The 22678-nt window shown below is 37.7% G+C and overlaps 1 protein-coding gene across 36 annotated transcripts in view; it reads left to right on the top strand.

The window, feature by feature from the left end:
- The window catches only part of Rims1 (regulating synaptic membrane exocytosis 1), a 488347-nt gene that overhangs the window by 79897 nt on the left and 385772 nt on the right, over positions 1-22678 (top strand). For 34 of the 36 annotated variants that reach the window (XM_028868035.2, XM_028868038.2, XM_028868036.2 and 31 more), the window contains exon 2: positions 2210-2290. The exons of the other annotated variants lie outside the window; for them this stretch is intronic. In XM_028868035.2, the coding sequence (XP_028723868.1) occupies positions 2210-2290 (81 nt within the window). The remainder of the gene's footprint in view (positions 1-2209; positions 2291-22678) is intronic. 36 annotated transcript variants of the gene reach the window in all.

Genomic DNA, 22678 nt, shown 5'->3' on the forward strand with positions numbered 1-22678 from the left:
TAAATTAAGCTTGTTCAGTCACATAGTTCTTTAATCCCTGCTACTCAGGAAGCCGAGACAGTAAGGTAACAAGTTTGAGGGCAGCTTGGGTTACAGAGTAAGTTCAAGACTAGCTTGGGCAATTTAGTGACAAGTAGGCATGGGGTTACAGCAGTGGCAGAATGCTTGCCCAGGTTCAATCTCCCAATACCAAAAAACAAATAAGGAAATAATTTAAAATTATATGTATCTATATTTAAATCAATTATAAGGGTATTGTATTTGAAGAGTAGTGTGTCTATTTTTATGATTTAATTATGCTTCAAAATTCAGAAATTCAAATAAAGTTTTTTTTTTCCTCTCAGAAAGGTTGGGTAGCAAGTTCAGATGGAATAAATATGCTTCAGGTGATATAATTTTAAAACCAAACCACAGGGTATTGATATTAGATGACAGTGTTCTTCCAAAGGCATGGCTTTGTAGTTTTTGTTTTTTTAAAGTTTGGCCTAGAAAACTACCTGTGGTGTGTAATAATCTGCAATTCTTAGAAAACAGCCTCTTCAAAGAATAAGAAAATCTTTATGTGGTAGATTTATTTCAAAGCTTTGTACAAATACTTGATCCTCAAGGGAGAAAAAGCAGAATCTTGATTCTCAAATTCTTCAGAAATTCTCCAAGTTGGTGGTATTTTCAGAAGCCAGCCCAAGTAGATCAAACAGGCTGCATATGCTATTTTGGGATGAGTGAGAATTGTCAAAGATTTTTTTTCCAGTGCTATGAAATTTAAGTTACTGGGCATTACACCTTGTGAAAGTGAGATTGAAGTTCCAAGGCTGAGAAATCCTCATCCATGGCTTCTAACAGCTGCCTTCCTGCAAGTTGTCTTAATGCTGGTGCATGAATAGCTTCTTCATGAAGCTATGATAGTAGCAAAAGGCTTTGTGGTTCCCATGAATATTTCTCTCTATTCTCTCTTGACCATCTATTGGGCATTCAGAAACACCAGATTTAGACTGTATCCCAGGAGGAAGGTGTTGAGGCTTTGAAATAGCTCCTTTTCTTCCCTCATTGTGTTTACATAGTGATTTTTGAGTGTATTTGGTGGTGGAATGAGCAGTGTGTGTCCATGTATGCACATTTCTGTGTCCATGTCTACCTGTATGATTTCTTTCAGAAGTGGAGAATTTTGCCATGCAGCTTTTTCTCTGACAAAACAGTTTATTACCATTGCCTCACCAGAGATCTCCTGGAATAACCTAAATTAACTTGAATTTTGAGTAATGTATCCAAGTCTCCAAGAAAGTTCTAGAAAGAGTCTAGAAAGGACTAGGCTCATGCTTGGGGGTCCTAGAACCTCAGGACATTTACAGTTAGCAAAATTTATGTCAAGCCTCAGTATTATAACCAGACTTCTCTATTTAAAGCTATGTTTGGTTTAAAGCTTTGAGAAGTATCTAAGATATTCAAGTGCATTCTCAGTTGGAGGCATTTTCTGGATTGGGCCAATGGATCCCTTTGGTGCTCTAAGCCCTGTTAACATGAGAGTAAGACTATCATCAACTCCTGATGCCCTTTGGAGCTTAGCTATCTTGCCTACCTTTTGTATTTATTTTATAATGAAGGGCTCAATGTACAGTGGCTTTTCAAGATTTATTGCACATGAACCTGTACATACTTCCCATGTAAATCTGCCCTTCATTTCTTCCTCCTCCTCAGCTTGAAGGGAATTTGGAAGACAGGGGATAGCTAGAGGCCTCTCAGATCTCTTTCTGTATCAGCAGGAAGACATATGTGCTGGTTAATGATGTGAAGTGAGAGTCCATATCTTCTAGTAAGAGAGCCAAAGCCACAGAAAATTCTGCTTGATTTTTAACCTATCAACACAGCAGCTGTTCCTATTTTTGAGCTCTCAGATGTCTTCACATGGTGAGGCCAAGGCTTTCAATAGCTTTTCTTCTATGGGAAAAGCTACTGACAATCATTTTATTGATGCTAAAAGGAAAATCAAATATTGAGGCCAGCAAAGAATTTATGGGGGTATAGTTGAGCCTGTGGAAAGCCAAGTAAAAAGAATTTCATCTTCCAAGGCCTTTTCGGTGCCAAAAGTTCATATTGATGGGGCTCACCAAGACTTGCCTTTAGATTGTGTTTCGTTACGGTGTTTAATTTCCAGATATGCTCTACCCTTTTATAATTAATAGTGCGTTGTGCTGTCTATCATGCGCCCCAGGTGTGTTGTCAGGGACATGGCGAAGCCTGCTGCTTGCAAAACACCCAGAAATGCTGAAAGCCAGCCCCATCAGCCACCACTGTAAGTATGGCATTGGATTTATTCACTGAAAATGTCACCTCTTACCCAGATCACTGGTTACAGATTTATTAATGACTTTGCATGTGGGAATAGATACACTAGTTTCTCTGGTATGTGTATCATAGAAAGGCTACTACTATTTAATTAGATGAAATTATTTGTAAAGAGGAGCTCTGGAGTAAGTATCTTTGTTAAATGATGTTTCTAATATATTGCAGGAAGCAGACTAATAAGAAGAGAGGGAAATGTATCAGCAACTCTAGAGTTTTGTTTTTAATTGTTATTATTATTATTGATTTGGAATGCATATGGCTTGGATCAGTAGACTCCCAGGAAGTGAGGAATCAAGGTATTAGATGGGGTGGCAAGTAGAGACCAGATTGTGTTAGAGAGGAAATGAACAGTAATCTAACACCCAACCCTCACACTATAATGTTTAAAGGTGATGGACACTGAAGAGATTGGATTGTCTACCTACTTTCATCTTTATTATTGCATTCTTAGGTGTAGGTAGAAATGTGATTAAATGTGACCAATAAAGAGTAACATTAAGGGTGGGAGAAGAAATTGATTATGTAAACTTTCAGTTTCCCATATGGAGTTTGAGGAGATTAAAAAAATATTAGAATTCTGCAGAGTAACACGATTCATTCAATCCTCAGAATATAAGTATTCTCCTAGTGAGAAAAGATGAAAATTTCCTTAAAATGCATAATCAGCAGCAACTTCCTTAGCAGCAGCAATTGCAGTAAACCAGTTACTACTGGGAAATGTCTCCTTCCAAGGTTTATAGCAAAAAAAACCTTTGAAGAAATGTGTCTTCAGATCGATTTTCTTTACATCTCTTCAGCTGTCTTAGAAATATTTTTTTTAATGCACAGCAAAAAGTAAGTGATGGAGTAGTAAAAAGTCTCTAAAGAGAAAATTAAATTTTTCTAACTATTTCTGTGGCAAGTTGTTATTAGCAATGATGAAAATTAAACAAAAATCAATGTTTTCTTAGAGCAACAGAAATCTCTTCTGAGCATTGCATATACCATCGTGCTCTGCAAACTCTGTACATCTTACCTAATCAAACCCCACATTCACAGTTGGATTTTTTAATATCTATCTATTTGATAACATCTCTATGCTCGGCTTTCTCCTTCGGTTTGGCCATTGAAATGCTTATGTCTGGTATGTTATATACAAGGACAAATAGTTGTATGCATTTTAAGCTTTAGGATATAACATTTTACACTAGGACATGTAGTGTATGTGTTAAAGATTTTATCTCAGTAATAAACTTGAATATCAATTTCTTCATAATCAGTACTTTCCAAGAAGTAAAATAGTCTTGATTTAACCATGGTAAAAGATTTATAATTACTTTGATAAAAGTAAAAATTCATAAATACACTAAATGACTATACCACATACTTCCTTTATTCATAAATGTTTGTGTATATTATATAGTATTTTATTTCATGTATTTATATGGGAATCTCAATGTTTTTCAGGCTTGTCTCAAAATCCTAGGCTTAAGCTCTCCTCCTGCCTCAGTTTCCCCAGTAGAGGGACAGGCATGTGTCACCATGTATGGACTTTAAAAAATCCTCTTACTGTACAAAGCTTTAGCTTATGATTGAATTAGTCTTGATAATTCCCAGAATAATTCTGATCTTCTCTAACTATCTTATGTTTTGAAACTTAATTTAAAATGTTTAGCTCCTCACAATGAAATAGCTTTATTTTATTTTGTGTGTGTGCATTCAGGTATATACTTTCCTATTTGTACATGTGTGTGCAGGTGTGTCCAGGTATTTAAATGCATAAATGTGAGGATTAGAGTTTGATGTCAGGTGTCTTTGACTAAAGGTCTCTACCTTATTCTCTCTCTCTCTCTCTCTCTCTCTCTCTCTCTCTGGTGTGTGTGTGTGTGTGTGTGTGTGTGTGTGTGTGTGTGTGTGTGTGTGTGTTGTGTGTATGCATGCGTGTGCATGTGCATGTGTGTACACGAATGTTTCCACACAAGCCTGGGGAGATACCAGCTTGTGCTGCTCTATGATTCTCAGCTCTATCCATTTGACACCAGGTCTCTCACAAAACAAAGTGGTAGGCTGGCAGGGCAGTTAGTCCCAGTCACTCTCCTGTCCCCTTGCCTTTTGTTGCTGGGGTTACATGGTGGCCTTGGCAGGCATTTTTATGTAGGTGCCCGGGATCTGAACTCAGGTCCTCATGGTTGAGTGGCAGACGGTCTTACTCACTGTGCTGGTTTTTTTTTTTTCTTTTTCTGAGTCAAGGTTTTTCATTGATCCTGGGTCTCATGGTCAGAGGATCCTCCTGCTTTGCCTCCCATCACTGGGGTGGCAGAATCATTCAGTTGAGTCTACTACATGTAGGTAGTAGTGATCAGAGCTCCTATTCTCATGCTCATGAAGCGACCACTTCACCCACTGAGATGTGTAAAGATTGCCTCATTTTATTTATTTTAGCTCTGGAGACTGAACCCAAGCTGTGCACATGTAAGGCAACCACTGTATTACAGAGCTACCTTCCAGTGCTGCACAGTTCTATTTTAACTGGGTTCACTTATTCCAAAGCTCATGTTCTCTTGGATATTAGGTACAAAGTCGTAAATGTTGTCATGTCCAATTAAGACTTAGACCTTTATTTTGTATTATTAAGACAGTGTCCCTAGGTGTCTTAAAATTCACCGTATAGACAAGGTTGTTCTTAAACTCACAGTGATCTGTTTGCCCCAATCTCCCCAGTGATAAGATTAAAAGCATGATTCATCATACTAGGCTACAGAATGATTCCATCATTATCTTTCTTTCTTATTCATTTTGAAGTAATTAAATTTGAAAATATAACTATAGTATGGCTGGAAATCAGTCATAACTTAAGTTGAACCAAATAAAATGTTAACTAGTGGTGTCTCTGACTTTATTGGACATGAACCAAACAATTGTAGACTCTTTGTATCCTTCTTCCTACTCGTCTGTTTACCCATGTTATATTTCTCTGATTAAGAAAGTAGACTTCCCTTTTGATGAATGGAAGAATTTAAAGACCAGGTCTCTTATTAATTTTTATTTTTTAATCAAGGGTCATATTTGTGAATTACACCTTCTGTGGAAAGACAAAAGCATGTTAGAAGGGAATTTTTGAGGACAGACTTTAGCTATAATGAGTTGAAAATAGTTAAATCATTCTGTTAGTGGGTCAGAAAAAAAATCAGTGACCAGAATTTGTTTTGAAAGTTTGAATGGAATAGAATAGAAAATGATAAGAGTCCATCTAAGATTAGGATTTTAGGACATAGCTTATTATTCAAGGTAAATGAGTTGAGATATAAAATTTAATATTCATTACATTAAGTGATGAGGCTTTTACTAATGGAGTTCAGTTAGATTAGCATAATTGGATGTGTGTATATATGAAATTGCTATTCTTTGGTAGAAGTGGGAAAAATGGAGTATGAATGTGATGCAAACCGAACCAATGACATTTCAATCAACAGCCTTTTGTAATAGTTCATGGAGAGATACTGAGGCCTTGGAGGAGAAATTTAAAACCTGAGAGCTAGGATCTAGTGCATGTGGACAATTCTTTCTGGTCAATTAAATGTATTTGTGAGGAAATAATTTAGTGGAACTACTATATTCATGCTTGAATGATAGACACAACGATCCAGAAACTGAGTTAAAGATATAAACCAAATCTAGGCTAGATGGGCAGTGCAGAGGTGAGTTTAGACACTGGATTAGTGATTTTTGTGATATGTGTAAATCATCCAGTTTTATAAGTAACATATAATTGAGGCTATCTGAAGTACTCAGGTAAGTACAGCACTAGATGACATCACAAAAAGTTCTTTGGGTTCAAAAAACAAGAGTTGGGGGAAGAGAAGGAGGTAAAAAAGGAGGAGGAGAGAGTTGAATTAAACAGTGCTCACAAAAATAGGACAAGTAAGAATATCTCCAGCTTAGTTGAGAAGTCGCAGACTAACTAAACAGTGTCCAGAAGCAAGGTAGTACAGAGATTCATGAGGGGCATTCAACTTGTCCATGAAATAAAAACTCAAGAGATAGCCACATGTGTTAAAAATACCCCAGAACTTTGGTCATATAGAGGTGATTCATAGTATTGACGTAGTAGTTTTACATGATAAGGGGGCAGAAATGCTATATTGATTTGGGTTTGAGAAGGGAAGTAGAAGCCAGAAGCAGAAGCTGGTACATGAGGAGGAATTTTCCAAAACACTATCCTGAGTGCAAGGTGAGTTCAAAAGGGATAGTGTTTGTGTGGTTGACCAGTAGGAGCAGAAAGCTATGCATCTGTTGCTCTATGCATTCTCTTATTCATAACCCATGGAGACACATATCAACATAGTTTATGTTTTGATAGCTTTGAAAACTATTCAAAGATTCCTTTAATATGTTATCAAAATGTTACTCGATCATGTTTTAAGAGTGTTACATGAGTTATCATTTAGTCAAAGCAGCAAATACATGAAAATATTAGTGGAATTCAACAAATGAAGTCTTATGTCCACTGTTCTTCAGGTATGTAGGTAAAATTAAGATGGAATTCTTGTTTAAAGGGTTTCTTCTCAAGTTGGAGAGGAGGAGGAAATTACATTATCCAATAAATAATGGTGCCTCTAGAAATCTGTCTAAGATAAGAAATATCTATTCCAGTGCTTCTCAGCTTCTCTACCCCTTTGGTGGAGGTTGCATATCAGATACCCTACATATCAGTTATTTACGTTACAATTCATAACAGTAACAACATCACAGGTATGAAGTAACAATGGAATAATTTTATGAGTCGGGATTCACTACAGCATGAAATGTTATATTGAAGGGTTGCCGTATTAGGAAGCTTGAGAACCACTGGTCTATTCCCTTTTGCTTTAGTTTGGCCAGGGAAGGGTTTAAAGAGCCTGTGATAGTTCATATGAATAACTTTGAGTTTACTAATTAGACAAATTTGAGATATAGTTTTCTGGGAGAAACATCATATTAACTATCACAGGCTGTAGTGGTTAATTTCAAACATGTTGTCATTGCAGGAGCCTGTGACTAAGTGTTATATTTTTTCTTTTACTTGGTCTTGAGTCTTCAGTCACTCCTAAGAGTGAAAGCTTTATTCTGGCCTGATGAGGGTATTGGACTGGTGGTCAAGCCTTTTATGGGATTTTTCTTATCCTTGATGTATGATCTGTCCCTCTCATGGGAATCCATTTATGTGGTCTCAGAATTTCTTGCAGCCATTCTTTGTTCTCTCTGTTACCTCTTTTCTAGATATCACCTTGAGAGCAGGGATAATCTGTGTACTCCACATAATCTCTCCAGGTACCGCCTGCATTGAGTACGTTGTTTGATACAGGCATGTGTGCCATATGCATTTTTCCCTTTCTCCAGTGCTTAAATGAGTCAGCCTTGAAGTGACAAGAAGGCTGCCATTGCCATTTTCTTTTAATAGACTTACTTTTTCAGATCTCAAGGGCATGGCTTTTTTCAGGAATAGCAAATTTTGTGAAGACTTAATCATAACACAGAAACTTCTGAGGACCAACATGTATGGGTCCAGAACCAATTTGATCATTTAGATTGCAGTAGTATATATTTAACCTACTTTTAAAATAGTCAACCTCATGCTCTAAAAATATAACACTGGGCAATATTCCCATCCTTGTGTGTGTGTGTGTGTGTGTGTGTGTGTGTGTGTTACAGTTATACATTTAAAATCATATATCTAACATTGCAGTTATAGCTCTGATACTAAACCCAAATGTCTGTGAAAGTGTAGACAGACTGTCACTATGTTACTGTGTCTTCAAACTCTGCATATCACACATGACCTTTAGGTTATGTGACCAGTTGCTCAGAGCTAAGCCTTGCTACAGTAGTGGATCACACAAAAAATGGATCATCCACTGGCACATTGTTAGTATGTAGACATTTTCCCATTGTGAATGCAATGACTCCTTCCAAAGTCTAAGAAAGACCATTTTAATCCTGGAAGCTCACTGTCCCCTATTTTTAGAGCCTTCATCCCTCTGTCCCTTCTTAGCTGTGTCATCTTTTCTGCCCCTGAAGTTATTCAAATTTTCTGCTCAGTTTTTTCCCCAAACTCTCTTGATTTTTTATCTCAGCACAGATGTGGTCCACCCCTTCAGTTAAATCATGTTAAATCAGCTTTGATGCAAAGGAGGCATTGAGAGGAAGGGAAGTGGATGTCTTCAGCTGGCAGCAACGTGTGCAGTAGAATAAGCAATTCATCATTTCCTCTGCAATGAGTTGGCCTGTTCACTCTCCTCTCAGCAAATACCTGTTTGCATGGATTGCATAGAATAATATCAGGATCTAGATATCATCCAGATCATCGAAGAGCTTGGGAGGAAATCTGAACCATAAGGAAAGCATCAAAGAGCTCAAGTGAGTGAGTAGAGTGGTAGGTAGAAGGCATGCTGGGTAGTTATTTAAAGAGGTTGGTGAAGAGCCAGAGGAAAGGAATTCCAGGCAGAGAAGAGGGTGTATCCAACACTCCCTTTTGAGTTCATACATGTACAATATCTGTTTAAGAAGTTGAAGGAAGGCCAAAGAAAGCAAGGAGAAGGGCAGCAGTGTATTACATAAGCAAGTCTTCCTGTGAGGTCTCGGAGGCCTTTGAGTCTTGGAAAGCTTTCACTGAGAAGCCATTCACAGAAGGAAGAATTTTAACACAGTATAAATCACAAATGGGCTGGCCAAAAGTCAGGTGGTCATGGTGACACACTCATGGGGATTGAGGCAAGAGAGATAAGGCAAAGCAGGAGAATTTAGTCAAGAAATTGTTCAAACAATGAAATAGGAACAGTGTTCCAGTTGACTTTTCTGATAATGTGGTAAACACCATGACCAAAAGCTACTTGGAGAGGAAAGGGTTTATTTGACTTAAAAATTCATTTCCCAATCCATCATTACTATGAGAAGTCTGAGCAGGAACCCAAGGGCCGGAGCCTAGAGGCAGAAACAATGGAGAAAGGCTGCTCACTGGCTCATGCTCCCCCGCACTCCACCACCGCCATAACCACCACCACCTTCTCCTTCTCTACCTTCTCCTCCTCTTCCTCTTCTTCCTCTTCTTTTCTCTCTGTAACAGCTTTATCAGTCCAGGGAGTCACTTTGTATATCAGGCTAGCCTCAACTCACAGAGTTCCACCTGCCTCTGCCCCTGAGTGTTAGGAATAAAGGTGTACGCCACCACACCCACCTTAAGCTCCTGTTTTTATACAGACTAGGAGGACTACCTTCCCAAGGATGGCAACATTCAGAGTCCCACATAAATCACCAGTCAAGACAGTTCTTTGATGACACAGTCACAAGCCATCCTGATGGAATAATCCTTTCATTGAAACTCACTCTTCCCAGATGACTCTAGTTTGTGTCAGATTGATCATAAAGACTATCCAGACCCAGGGGAGGGGATTTCCAAGCACAGTGTGCCCTCCAGAGTGCCTTGTGTTCTATGAGTCGTGATTGAGCTGATGTATTTTCCTCATAAAGTTGTAAACATGTGCACAAATGTAAAACACATATGAAATTAAATATTTTAGAAATTTTATTGTATTATTGTAGGGACTCTTCAATCTTGAAGATTAAAAAAATACCTATGAAGAGGAAAATTAAATAAAAAAAGAAAATATTAGATTTTTCTATTTTAAGCAGTTTTAGTTTGTGGGTTTTTTTTTCCCCATCCTGATGCTCTATTGAGACAGAAGATTTAATAATTCTGTCATTGTTTGAACACTCCTAGGAAAGCAAATATTTAATAATGTATACCAGATAAAGTATTTTTATTTTAAACAGATATGTTTTACTAAGTAAAATCAAGTTAAGAAGATATAGAACATGTCTGTCATAAGCAGAAAATCTTTTAGCTATATATTCTATCACAAATGAATGTATTTTTCAGGGACATGTTTTCCACATATTATTTTTAGCTAGAAGATTTTGTCAAAAGTGTGAGGCATTTTTCTTTCATACACAATGAGGGATAATCAGTATCATAGTTTTTGTAGCATGTGCAGTGGAGATCAATATAAATTTTCTATTGATAATAGAAGCAATAAGAGATCCAAGTAGAAAATTATATATTTTTTTTGTCATTTAGAATGAAATTAGAACAGCCAGTAGCTTGAAAATAAAGAATACACGGAACACTGACATTTCCAATTCACGGTTATAATTAGAAAGTGACAGAACTTGAAAAAAATGCGTGGCTTTCATAGTCTTCCTTTTCTTTTTGTGATTTTCAGGCTAATACACATCATTCGATGCCAGTTCACCAAATTTCCCAAAGCCCCTCTTTTCTGCTGTAACCCTGTTAGTAATGACATTGTAGTTTTTTCTCTCTGCATGCTCAGTGGAAACTTATTTCATTTCTTGTATCCTAATTCTTCAGTTCTATAGAAGTGTTAGATGTTGTCATGAGCTGACTAGTCCTTGGTTACCTCCCCCACTTCAGCCCTGCTGATAGCCATGGACCATCTCCTAATGATTCTGGGTAGTTCTTGTTTCAGTGACCCTTAAGATGAGGGCTTGTTTGCCTGCAGTTGACCTTCTTTTCTCTACTTCCCTCTCTCTCTCTCTCCCTCCGTCCCTCCCCTACTCTCTCTGTCTCTTTTTATCTCTGTCTCTCTTTGTCACTATCTCTCTTTGTCTCAGTCTCCCTGAGTCCCTGTATAGAGATCATTTGAGCCCAATTGCCTCTGTTATTCTATAGAGTGTCTTCTCTTGCTCCTGTCCTTCATTCTTTCCTTGATTGTATCATTGAGCACACATGCACAGGTCACTTTTACACCTGATGTCCAGGGTTTATCTCAAGCAGCCTCTCAGAGATTCTCTACACCTCCCATTCTCCTCACACAACTTTACACAAAAATGATCATTTTCCATGGGCAAAAGACAACATGCTTTTAAGAAGATGTCCTGAAGACAGTGACTTTGCAAGCCCATACAGACTTTGGATTGGGCTAACTTCATAGCAGCATTTGATCAGCCCCAGTATGTATGTAACAGCTGAGATTTGACAACATATACTCTCAGCTTGCACGTGGAAGACAAAAATATGCTTATCAGTTACTGTCACTAGTGTTCCCAGCAGATAGGAAGTAGACCCAGATCTAGAGTATCAGTGGTATCTGGATCATGAACACAAGATGAATTTAAACTATGGGAATGGTTAGTATGTATTATAAATGCTTAGTCCTAAGAGTTCACATATTAGAAAGCTAATCACAAATTCATGTTAATTTTCAGGTGGAGTTTTCTTTGGGGGGGCATAATCTTGGTTAGATAAATATATAGGGCTAGAGCCCTATGCCTCAATCAGAAGATGGGAACTTAAGTGAGCATACTCATTCTTGTTTACCATGTGATACCCTCGGCCATGTTATGATACAGCAAAAAGGCCTTTATCAAATGCTAAATAGATGACAGTACTATGTTTGGGGGTGTGTCAACCTTTAGAATCATAAGCCAAGTAAAATCCTACTCTTTATCCATAACGTGGGCTCTGGTGTTTTGTTAGAAAATAGAAACTATATCAAGACATATTCAAGAAGAAGAACTGTCTGGTTTGTGGGTTTTGTGAATTAATGGAGAAACCTTTGATTTAAATGTTAAAAGAATATATATTTTATTTATTTAAAAATTAGATTTGTAGCAGTGTAGTGGTGCAGGCCTTTATTCCCAGCACTTGGAGGCATAGGCAGGTGAAGCTCTGTGAATTTGAGGCCAGTCTGGTCTACAAAGTGACTTCCAGGGATGTCAGAGATATGTAGTGAAACCCTGTCTCAAAAATGCATAATAATAATAATAATAATAATAATAATAATAATATAAAATTTAGATTTGTTTCTTTTATGTTTATGAGTGTTTTGCCTGTATGTATGTGTATGCCTGGTACCCTCAGAGGTCAGAAGAGGGTGTTGGATCCCCTCGAACAGGAATTATGCCTGATTTTGAACCATCATGTGAGTGCTGGGAACCAAACCTATGTCTTTTACAAAATCAGTGCTTTGGGGACATATATTTTATCACATCAAAAGAAAGCTTATTATCTAGATAATAAAAAGAAAATTAATGTTAACCTATTTAAAGTTTAATGGATGAAATTAAATGAGTGTGTGTGTGTGTGTGTGTGTGTGTGTGTGTGTGTGTGTGATGAGTTATATGCTTGTAAAGCCCTACATAATATTCACCTGTTTTTCTAAAGTAACAGTGGACAATCTCTACTAGTTTGTAATTTCATTCACTTATCCAGATTTTATCCAGATCTTCACTATTTCCATACTGGCATAATCTGAAAATAATATTTAGCCAACCTAGGACAGTATAGATTTCATCTTTTCTTCTCTATATATTCATTATTGAAAAGAGTGAAGTAGATGTTATAGGGACAGTATTGAAAGGTATGACTCTTATGCTGTTGTGTATAAAATTCTCCCTAATATGAATACATAAAGAGGCTAGGAAATAGGTATTAGGGAATTTTTCTTAAATGATATGGGCATACTTTCTTGATCCAGAATAATTGATATGTATCACTTACATTCAGTAAAAATGATGATTAATTGAGATGTGTGATGATTCCTCAAGTAAAAATTAATGCGAATACCACTGAATTGAACTTCATTTTTTAAAACTCTTGAACAGAGGCTGCAAAGTGAAATTAATATGGGCAGTATTATTATTAGAAAGTTATTGAGCCTCAGGGTCCAGACTAGTTGCTCTGTGAATCACTGCTAAGTCCTCTGCACCTCTACAGAGTCGTTTGTTCAAATGTGAATGGTCTGTTTGTGCCAAGAAAATAGATGATTGTTATACAAAAACAGGAAGCTTATAACCAAAGGAGAATCTGTACTCCCTGGCTGGTACTGAACTTGCATTGAGAAGAAAGTGCTCAGAACAGGGAACATATCATCCTAGGGCCATGGGCAAAGCATGCAGAACATCATTATTTGTTTAGTGAAAAATCATGATGATAGACAAACAAATGCACTCACCTATTATGCATACAATAAGTACATTGCAAATATATCTGAACTCTTCATTAACTTAGAATACCATTAATAGGTACATAAAATTGAGAACATTGCATAGACAAATGCAAGAGATAGAATGCCAAAGCAGATCTTTTAGGTCTCATTTAACTTCTTTTAATGATAATTTCCATTGTTTTCCAACAACCTGTATATGTGGGATGTACTTTAACACTCATTAATTTTTATTCATACAATGTTAGAAATATAAATGAACGGATGAATCTTGTATTGAGACACAAGTAGAGAGACCATTTTTTTTACTTGTTATTTTCCTTTCTTTCCATTTTTCTTTATCAAGAAATTTTCTATTCACTCACATATCACCCACAGATCCTCCCACCTCCCACCCTCCCTAGCCACCCCACATCCCCACATTCCCCAAGTTAAGGTCTCCCATGGGGAGTCAGCAGAGCCCTGCACACTTTGCCTAGGCAGGTCCAAGCCCCTCCCCACTGCCACCAAGGATGCGCAAGGCATCACACTAGAGTCACCGGGCTCCCAAAAGCCTGCCCTTGCACCAGGGATGGATCCCAATCTCCCTGCCTGGGTGCTCCCCAAAACAGTTTGAGCCAAACAACTGTCTTCCATATCCAGAGGACCTAGTCCAGTCCCATGGGGGCTCCACAGCCACTAGTCTACGTTCATGGGCTTCCACTAGTGTGGCCCGTCATGGAGAGACCACTTAAACACATCATATCAAGGCTAGGAAACATCCTACAGTTTTTCAAGAAAGCATAGAAAAATAGCATCCATGCTAAAACTGTCGATTAAGGAAATTTGTTAGGGCCAAGAACACATGATTTTTGCTTCTTATGACATATATTGTCTGAAGTTTTTCTCTAATTATATAAAGTATAAATTTTGAACATAACCTGTATCCTAGTACTATAAATTACAGAATGAGGAGATGAAGCCTCATAAAATAATAAAAAAAATTGATTTGCCTTCAAGTAATTTATCATCAAGATAAAAGATGATCCAATGGAAAAATGGATGGTTAGGTCCATGGCTAAATTGCTGAGTAAGGTAGAAATGGTACTTTGTAATATAAGGAAAAAATATTATGTCATAATATATGTACAAACTTTGCAATTTTTATTTGAATAATGAGTTGTAATCGCTTAAGAAGGAAAAATGGTGGAACCCTTGGCTGAGAAAGTAATTTAAGCACAAGATCTGAAGTGTGAATGAAGGTAAATGCAGACTTGGTACAGGGTATGGCTCACCAACCTGCCAGTGTATTCATGCCCTTAAAGTCTAGCCTCCAGAAACCAACTTTGTTCAGAAGGAGGACGTGAAGGTGTGTAAGCATGGAGCCAGCCTCTTGAAAGGCCTGCTTCTGGGTAATGAATCTGAAGGAAGTACACATAATGGATGAGGATAGCGTATTCTGGAGTGAACGGGGCCAATTAGTAGATGGTAACTTATTTGAACTTTCCAAGTGAAGATCCACAGAAGGCTTCTGGTTCCTTAGTCCAGGGATTGGAACTAACCAGAGTTAGAAAAAGAGGTCCCCAAATGGCCATTCCTTTAAGAAAAATATAGTATGAATTCTTTGAGAGTTTTGAGTTTCCTACATGTTTTGATCATATTCACCCCCTTCCCAATCCTTCCCAGACCCACTCCACCTCCCTATCCATCAGTTTCCAGTCTAAAAACAAAACAAAACAAAACAAAAAAAAAACTTCAAGAGTAATTTATGCTACCCAAATATCCCTGCATATGGCCTCTCATCTCTGGATGTTAGCTTTAAATCTTTAGGTAAATGTTATCTCTAAACCTTTAGCTGCGTGTTTCATTGGGAATACCCATAGAGGTCAGAAAGTTACTGCAGTAAAGAACTATAAAGGAGTTGCAATGCACTAGTATAAAAGGTCACATGGGAAAAATGGAATAGGAAGGGTTAACCTGGGTTGAAGAGTAGAGGGTAGGACAGAGAAGGGAATATTGGAAGAGATAAGTTGTGGTAGAGACATTTTGAAAGGAAAAGGAATGTATTAAAGCCTATTAGTGTAGAATCTTCATATATATATATACATATATACATATATATCTGTATATATATATACATATATATATAATCTTCATATGTGTGTGTGTGAATTAAAGTGGGATTACCCTATAACACAGCAACAATGTAATAACTAAATAATAACCAGTAACCCTACTAATGCCAGGAATAGGTTACCCCTTTTGGAGTTGTTGGCCACTGAGTTCCCATAGGCCCCCCAGGCATTATAGGTTATTTCCAATCCCCTGATCACCCTCTAGAATGTGTTGGTCAGATCCCACTGCTAAGGACAGCACATACTAAATCCATGGATGAAGCCTGTGAAACTAAATGAAATCAAGCCAGTTCAGCCCTGGAAGCTCCATTCCTGCTGGTTAGCTTTAATAGTTCTGGAAGGTGCTGTGCATGCTACCCGAAGGTAAAAGTAACCATCAGTCATACACAGAGGTGAACCTGGCCAGCTACAACAGGGACTGGCCTGGTCGGACACCCCAACAGATACAAAAAACCATTCCTATGTGCTGGCACAGTCTGAATTCAGTGAGGAAGCCGCTGTCTCTGCAGCATTCATCCCAAGGCATAAAGGATTCATAAAAGATATACCATCTGAGAGACGGAAGTATATACAAGGTTTTGACTGGTGACACATCATATGGAACTTTTTTCTGAAGTCAGCAGGCTTTCATTTGGTTTTTTTAGCAGAGAGGGGCATTAATTTTTAATCCTGAAGTTCTTGCACCAGTTACTTGGTAAAATCTAGTGTGCCACCTTGCAACATATTTTATCTAACTCTAAGAGGATTTTCTGGAGAAAAAATAACTCACATTATCACTTGTATCTTTTCTCTCTACATGTCATTCTTCTAGGAATCATTTGCATTGTATGGAAGTCTTTGATCTACTGTACTACAAGTATAATATATGTACGTCATTGAGGTTGGCCCAAATTGTTTTTCAGAATTTGAACCATGATGTGATTAATGAGTACCAGTTTACAAATGATTGTAAGATAGATTCTTTTATTTCCCACATTAATAGCAGCACAGAGCAGGAGGGATAGAGAGGGGAATGAAAGCCTCTTTCATTTTCTTTCTTTGATTTTCTTAAAAAATGCTGCCTGCCCATTCAGTGAGGAAGAGCTGTTCTTACCATCTGTTATCTGTGAAGTGGTAGAAACCTTAAAATACACATAGGAGGGCTTGGAGGAAGGGGGCATGGGAGGGTTAGAGGGAAAAAAGGGAGAGAGTAATGTAATTATATTTTAATTAAAATTAAAAATGTATGGAATAGATTTTGACCTCTTTGGTAACACTCAAGCTATCTTCCCATTCTGAGAAAAGTTCAGACTTGGAAAAAGTTTGATTTCGAATTCTCTCTCTCCCTCCCTCCCTCCCTCCCTCCCTCCCTCCCTCCCTCCCTCCCCCCTCCCTCCCTCTCTTCCTCCCTCTCTGTTTCTCTCTGTCTCTGTCTCTGTCTGTCTCTGTCTCTGTCTCTCTGTCTCTCTGTGTGTGTGTGTGTGTGTGTGTGTGTGTGTTTGTATGTGTGTGTGAGTTGTGAGCATGATGGCAGAACACGTATATTTTATGCATTCAAGGTTAGAGAGACTTGAATTGATTACTTTCAGCACAGTGAATGCTCTCATGCACCACAAAAACACTGCCTTATATACCAGTGTGCACACATACTTGATTTGATCTGCATGAAACAGAACTGAACTCAGTATCCCCTTGCACATCACACCCTACCAACACAAGCTCAGTCACACATGCATCCTCCTGCACCTTCTGTCTCCCATTTGTGACATTTCCCTTCTCCAGTCACTCAGACAGAAAAACCCCTGAGTCATTTTCAACCTCTCACTCCCTTAAATCAGTCACTATGTCCTGTCAGTTCTAATTCTGAATAGTCACTCACATCTGTGCCTTCTGTCAGTTCTCTCTGGCATTCCCTATTCCATACCACATTTCTTTCTCATGTGGAGTTGGAACGTAATTGGCCCCTCTTCTCCTATTCTTTTTGCCAGTATAATCCCCACCCCCACCCCCAGGTTTCATCAGAGCAACTGCCCCAATCAGAGGATTTTAGAATGAGTAGCCCACCCATGCACACATTAAAATCCTATGATGCCTGGCACCACACCTGGACTACTTATTTTCAACAAGGCTTCCTCACTTACAACCTGCACATAACTATATCATTCAGTAGTCTGTGAAGATGCCTGCCACTCCTTTTAAAATTCAATTTTAAAATATTTTATTTTAGGCAAATGAGTGTTACGTCTGCATCTATGAAGATGCACCATATGTATGCCTGATACCCTTGGAGGTTGGAAGAGGAGGTTGGAGCTCCTGGAATTTAAGTTGGGGATGGTGGTGAACTGGGACTGAACCCTGTCTTCTGTGAGAGAGGTTAACTGCTGAGCCATCTCTTCAATTCTCACTACTCCTTTTATATCTTGAATTCAGGGTCCATAATTGTTTCCAGTTTTCTTAGTTCATCTTCTTTATTAGCAATAATTGCACCTGTAGTTCAAATATAGGCTCAAGTATTATTTCCTCCAGAACTCATCTTACTTAACACTCTACCAGAATTTCCTACTCCTTGACTTTTGTTTACACTGTTATTTAAAGCATGCATAATGTTCCACTTACTAGTTTTATTTCCAATTATTATTATTATTATTATTATTATTTTTTTTTTTTTTTGGTTTTTCGAGACAGGGTTTCTCTGCGTAGCTTTGCGCCTTTCCTGGAGCTCACTTGGTAGCCCAGGCTGGCCTCGAACTCACAGAGATCCGCCTGGCTCTGCCTCCCGAGTGCTGGGATTAAAGGCGTGCGCCACCACCGCCCGGCTTCCAATTATTATTATTATTATTATTAATATTATTATTATTATTATATGTGAATTTACAAACCCCGTTTCGTTCTTCATTGCCATTCTAATTTTTTTTTGGAGCTAGTCATTGGTAATGACATGGACAAAAACAAAATCAAACCAGCTTCAATTTATGCATCCTTTTCCCGTATACATTATGACACTAACTGTATGTCTTTTAGATATTACATATCAAGATTAAGGGACTCCAAGGGAAGGCTCAGCCAATGCAATGCAATCAGAACAAAAGACCTTGTGTTTTTATTGATATGGACTTGATTTTTTTTCTCTTTTTCTTCTGTACTGGCGTAGAAGTTGACATTTGATTTCCTTGTGAGAGAGTTTCAAATTGCAAAGCTAGTTTAGTAAATTCCTAGTTAAAAGTAAATGCATTGTTGGATTATTTAAAAATATCAACAATTACATCATTAGAAAACTGATGTTCCATTTCACAGGTTTTTGTATATTTTTGGTACATGTCAATATTCATAAAATATGTTAACTTTTGCCTGTTGGTTAATTAGTTTTAAATTATTATAGTATACTATTTCAACAGCTATAACTAGAGTGTTTTAGAGTGAAGGAGACCATGATTTTTAGTTTAACACTCGATTTCTGTGACATGTTTATACTTCAGATTGAGAAGACTAAAGGTGATAATTTTTTTATTCTGAAATGCTAAATAATTCATGGATGTTATAGTTGGAGGGAGAAAGAGAATTGGAAGGCAAAGGCCATAGAAATGCCTAGAAGGACTCAAAGCCAATTTTAAGAGGTCAATCCAGAGAAAAACAGAAACAGGAAAAAGAAGTATTGCTGGACCTACAAATTAAGAACCAAAGGTTCCAAGGATAAATGATCCAGTCCTAAGGGGTTAGCCTCAGACACCTACACCTGTGAGCAATACTAAATGAACTCAGCAGGTTGTATTTGTGAAGTTATTTGTATACAATTGTAATGATAATGATCACAAACAAGAGGCCAGGAATCTGAGAAAGGAGTAAGAGGCAAGGGAGGAGCTGAAGGGAAGAGAGGAGGAAATGCTGTAAATATTCCTGTATATAAATGACAGACAGAATGAAGTTCTCAGTAAGGAGATAAAGGTGCACCTCTACTTTGTATACAATCAGGATGTGCAAACCCCACTAGTTGGAAGACGCTGTGATGCCAACCTGGACGGGTACAGTTACAAAGCCCTTGCTATGTTAAACCTTAGTTAGGTTCCTTCCCAAGAAGGAGGGAAGATGACATCATTATTCAGTACTTCTTTTTCTTTAAGAAAACTGATTTTCATATTGGTTACCACTAAGAAATGGAATTATTATTCAGACCTCTGACATGGATTGCACTTGATTTTAGTGCACATCATAGAGTCCCATAAGGTAAGGTGATAAACCTTTCATGTTCTATGACTGTTTATTCATCTCTCTGTCATCTGTCACCTTTTTAATTCACATAGAAGCCATTGGTGATAAAGAAGAGGAGTGTCCAAATCTCCTAACACCTCACTCATTCATACCCTCCCTCTGCTTCATATACAACTTTATGCTCCATTGATACAGATTTGTGACTCACCAACATACAATGCTATTCACAGGATTATCTCAAAAAGTGATTATAAAAATCTCCCTACGATTTTGCAAGCTTGTTGTTAAACATAGCTCTTAACAAAAATGAAATTATTAAAGCTTATGAATTGATAGCCTGCATTAAATGATGCATACTCAAAGTTCACCACATCCTAAGTTTTTATTTTTATTTTATAGTTATCATTATCTGTGCCCTATAATGATCTCACCTGCATTGTCTTTGTGTAAGTGAAACACTTCAGTAACATCTCACTTGTCGTTAGAATTCTGTCCTGATAGGAATGCTCACACCATGGAAACCGTAGATCACCTGTCTCCACCTTTCTTACTTTCTCTTTTATTTTCTTTTGCTTTGTTTCGTGTTTCCCTTTTTCCTTCATGAGAAAAAGCAAGTTTGTTAAATATGTGTCAGTGTGTGGTGATTACAAATCCACCCTTGTCTTTCTTGGACCAAACTCATCTGCTGGAGACATTTTCTACATGTCTGAAATACACGTCTATGGACTGACACAGACGCAAACACATAAAAACACAATATCAGCCTACACACTCCCTTCAGCCACTTTTTGGGGGTGTTCATTTTTCTTTTTATTTATTCTTCGTTCATGGAATACATCTTTACCACAGCCTCCCCTTTCTCCAGTCCTCCAAGTTCCCCTCCACCTCCTCTCTCTCCAGATCCTTGAGTTGATGCCACTCATTTTCAAAGACTTCGGAGGCCCCTCAAATGGAGTTAATCTATCTCTTTTGCAAAAGCTCTGTAATTTGAATATGTTTATTTCAGCCTCTGGCTTTATTATATTTATTATTTCTGCATGGAGCAAATAAAAATACTAGACCTTTCACTAAATTTACATTTTAAGTAGACATTATCGTTACTCAGATATGTTCCATATAGGATTCCGAGAGAGGGTGGTCTTTGTCTTAAATCATATAGCTGTGAGTGAAACCACCAGGCTTCGTTAGATAGTTTCTCACCAATGGTCACACAGACAGCTCTGGTTAAACTTAGTAGGTCACAGACCAGAACAAAAAGACATGACTATGGGGAAAATAGAGACCTTGGCAGGAGCAAAAGGAAAATAAGAGGAAGCAGGATAAGAGAAGAATCAGATTGCATTATACACAGTGGACTGCTTGGTTTTGTGTGCCAACCTGACACAAGCTAGGTTCATCAGAGAGAACGGAGCCTCAACTGAGGAAATGCCTCCATGAGATCCAGGCATTTTCTCAATTAGTGATCAATGGGAGAGGGCCCGGCCCATGATGATTGGTGCCATCTCTGGGGTGATAGACCTGGGTTCTATCAGAAAGTGGGCTGAGCAAGCTATGGGAAGCAAGTCGGTAAGCAGCACCAGCCCTTGCCTCCAGGTTCCTGCCATGTTTGAGTTCCTGTCCTCACTTCCTTCAATAATGAACAGCAATATGGAAGTGTAAGCCAAATAAACCCTTTCCACCCCAGCTTGCTTTTTGTTCATGATGTTTGGTTGCAGCAATAGAAACCCTAACTAAGACACACAGGTTTGAAATTCCCAAGTAACAAATTTGATAAAATGTATTTTAAAATGTGTTCCATTCAATATTTGGATATTATTATACTAAAAACATTATTTATTATTTACCAGAAATTCAATTTAAACTGGATTTGCCACATTCTAACTGCTGAGATTATTTGTTATCAGTTTCTGGTTTAGTACCAAAGTACTAGGTCTTTTAAATTGGTCCTCATAATGGCTGGCACAGAGAATGAATGGCTCACAATTGAAAGTTTGTCTGTGTTTGCTGCTAATATCTGAATGATTATCCTGCCTTATTCTTCATTTAACTGTATCATTCCTAAATATCTTTGTTTCATTAAACCAGGAAACATTTTTTGAAATTTTAAATAACCTATATGACAACACATGTTTAATAAAGTTAAATTTGGAGGCTAATAATAAATCTGCAGTGGTAGAATTAGGACTACTAGGTAGGAAGCAAAGACAACAGAGCAGTGTGTGCTAACAACTTGCAGTGAAAGGAGCTAAAATAGAATAGCTTGCCTTGGGTGGAAGGCACACACATCGATAAATATAAACAGAGAGAGAGAGAGAGAGAGAGAGAGAGAGAGAGAGAGAGAGAGAGAGAGAGAGAGAGAGAGAAACTAAACCTGGATTCTGGGGGTAGATGTTGAATAAAGAGAAAAAAGAAAAAAAAAGTGATTTTGACCTTTTTTTGGGGGGCAGGTACTGAGATTGACACTATTGATATTAGTTGACTGAAAAATATGTATATCAAATCAGAAGCAGTTAAAATAAGTGAAATGTTCAGTTTGTGAAATGCTATGACCAAGGATCATGCAAAAAAAATACTTAGAACAAGTATAGATGAAAAGAGGGAATTAGAAAGATGGCAGTCAACTAGAATGGTTGGCAACCATGGGCAAAACCGTGCAGGGTACTGCATGCAGGGTCTTCAGCTGGGTCAAGGCATTCAATCGAGAAAATCCTAACTTTGAATCAAGAGCTTTAAGGAGAATTGATTTATCTTGGCTCACAGATAGTTTTTCAAAGAAGGTATCTTTGTCATGGGAACAAGTTATAGAATATGTAGAGTAATTGGAGAATGTAGTAACTAATGGGCTATAATAATGTTCCTGGAATCCCCTGAAGAAGTAAAAAATAGTCATGTAGATAAAGACACAGCAGTTAGATTTTACACAGAAGGGACATGATGGATTATCTTGCTTTCACTTAAATCCTGCAATTTTTGATGAAAATTAGTTATGTTGGAATTGATGTTATATGAACTATGGAGCTTCTGAAAAATACTGTCTTAGATGATAATTTAGGGAGC

The sequence above is a fragment of the Peromyscus leucopus genome, chromosome 16_21, assembly GCF_004664715.2.
Source record: "Peromyscus leucopus breed LL Stock chromosome 16_21, UCI_PerLeu_2.1, whole genome shotgun sequence".
Lineage (NCBI taxonomy): Eukaryota > Metazoa > Chordata > Mammalia > Rodentia > Cricetidae > Peromyscus > Peromyscus leucopus.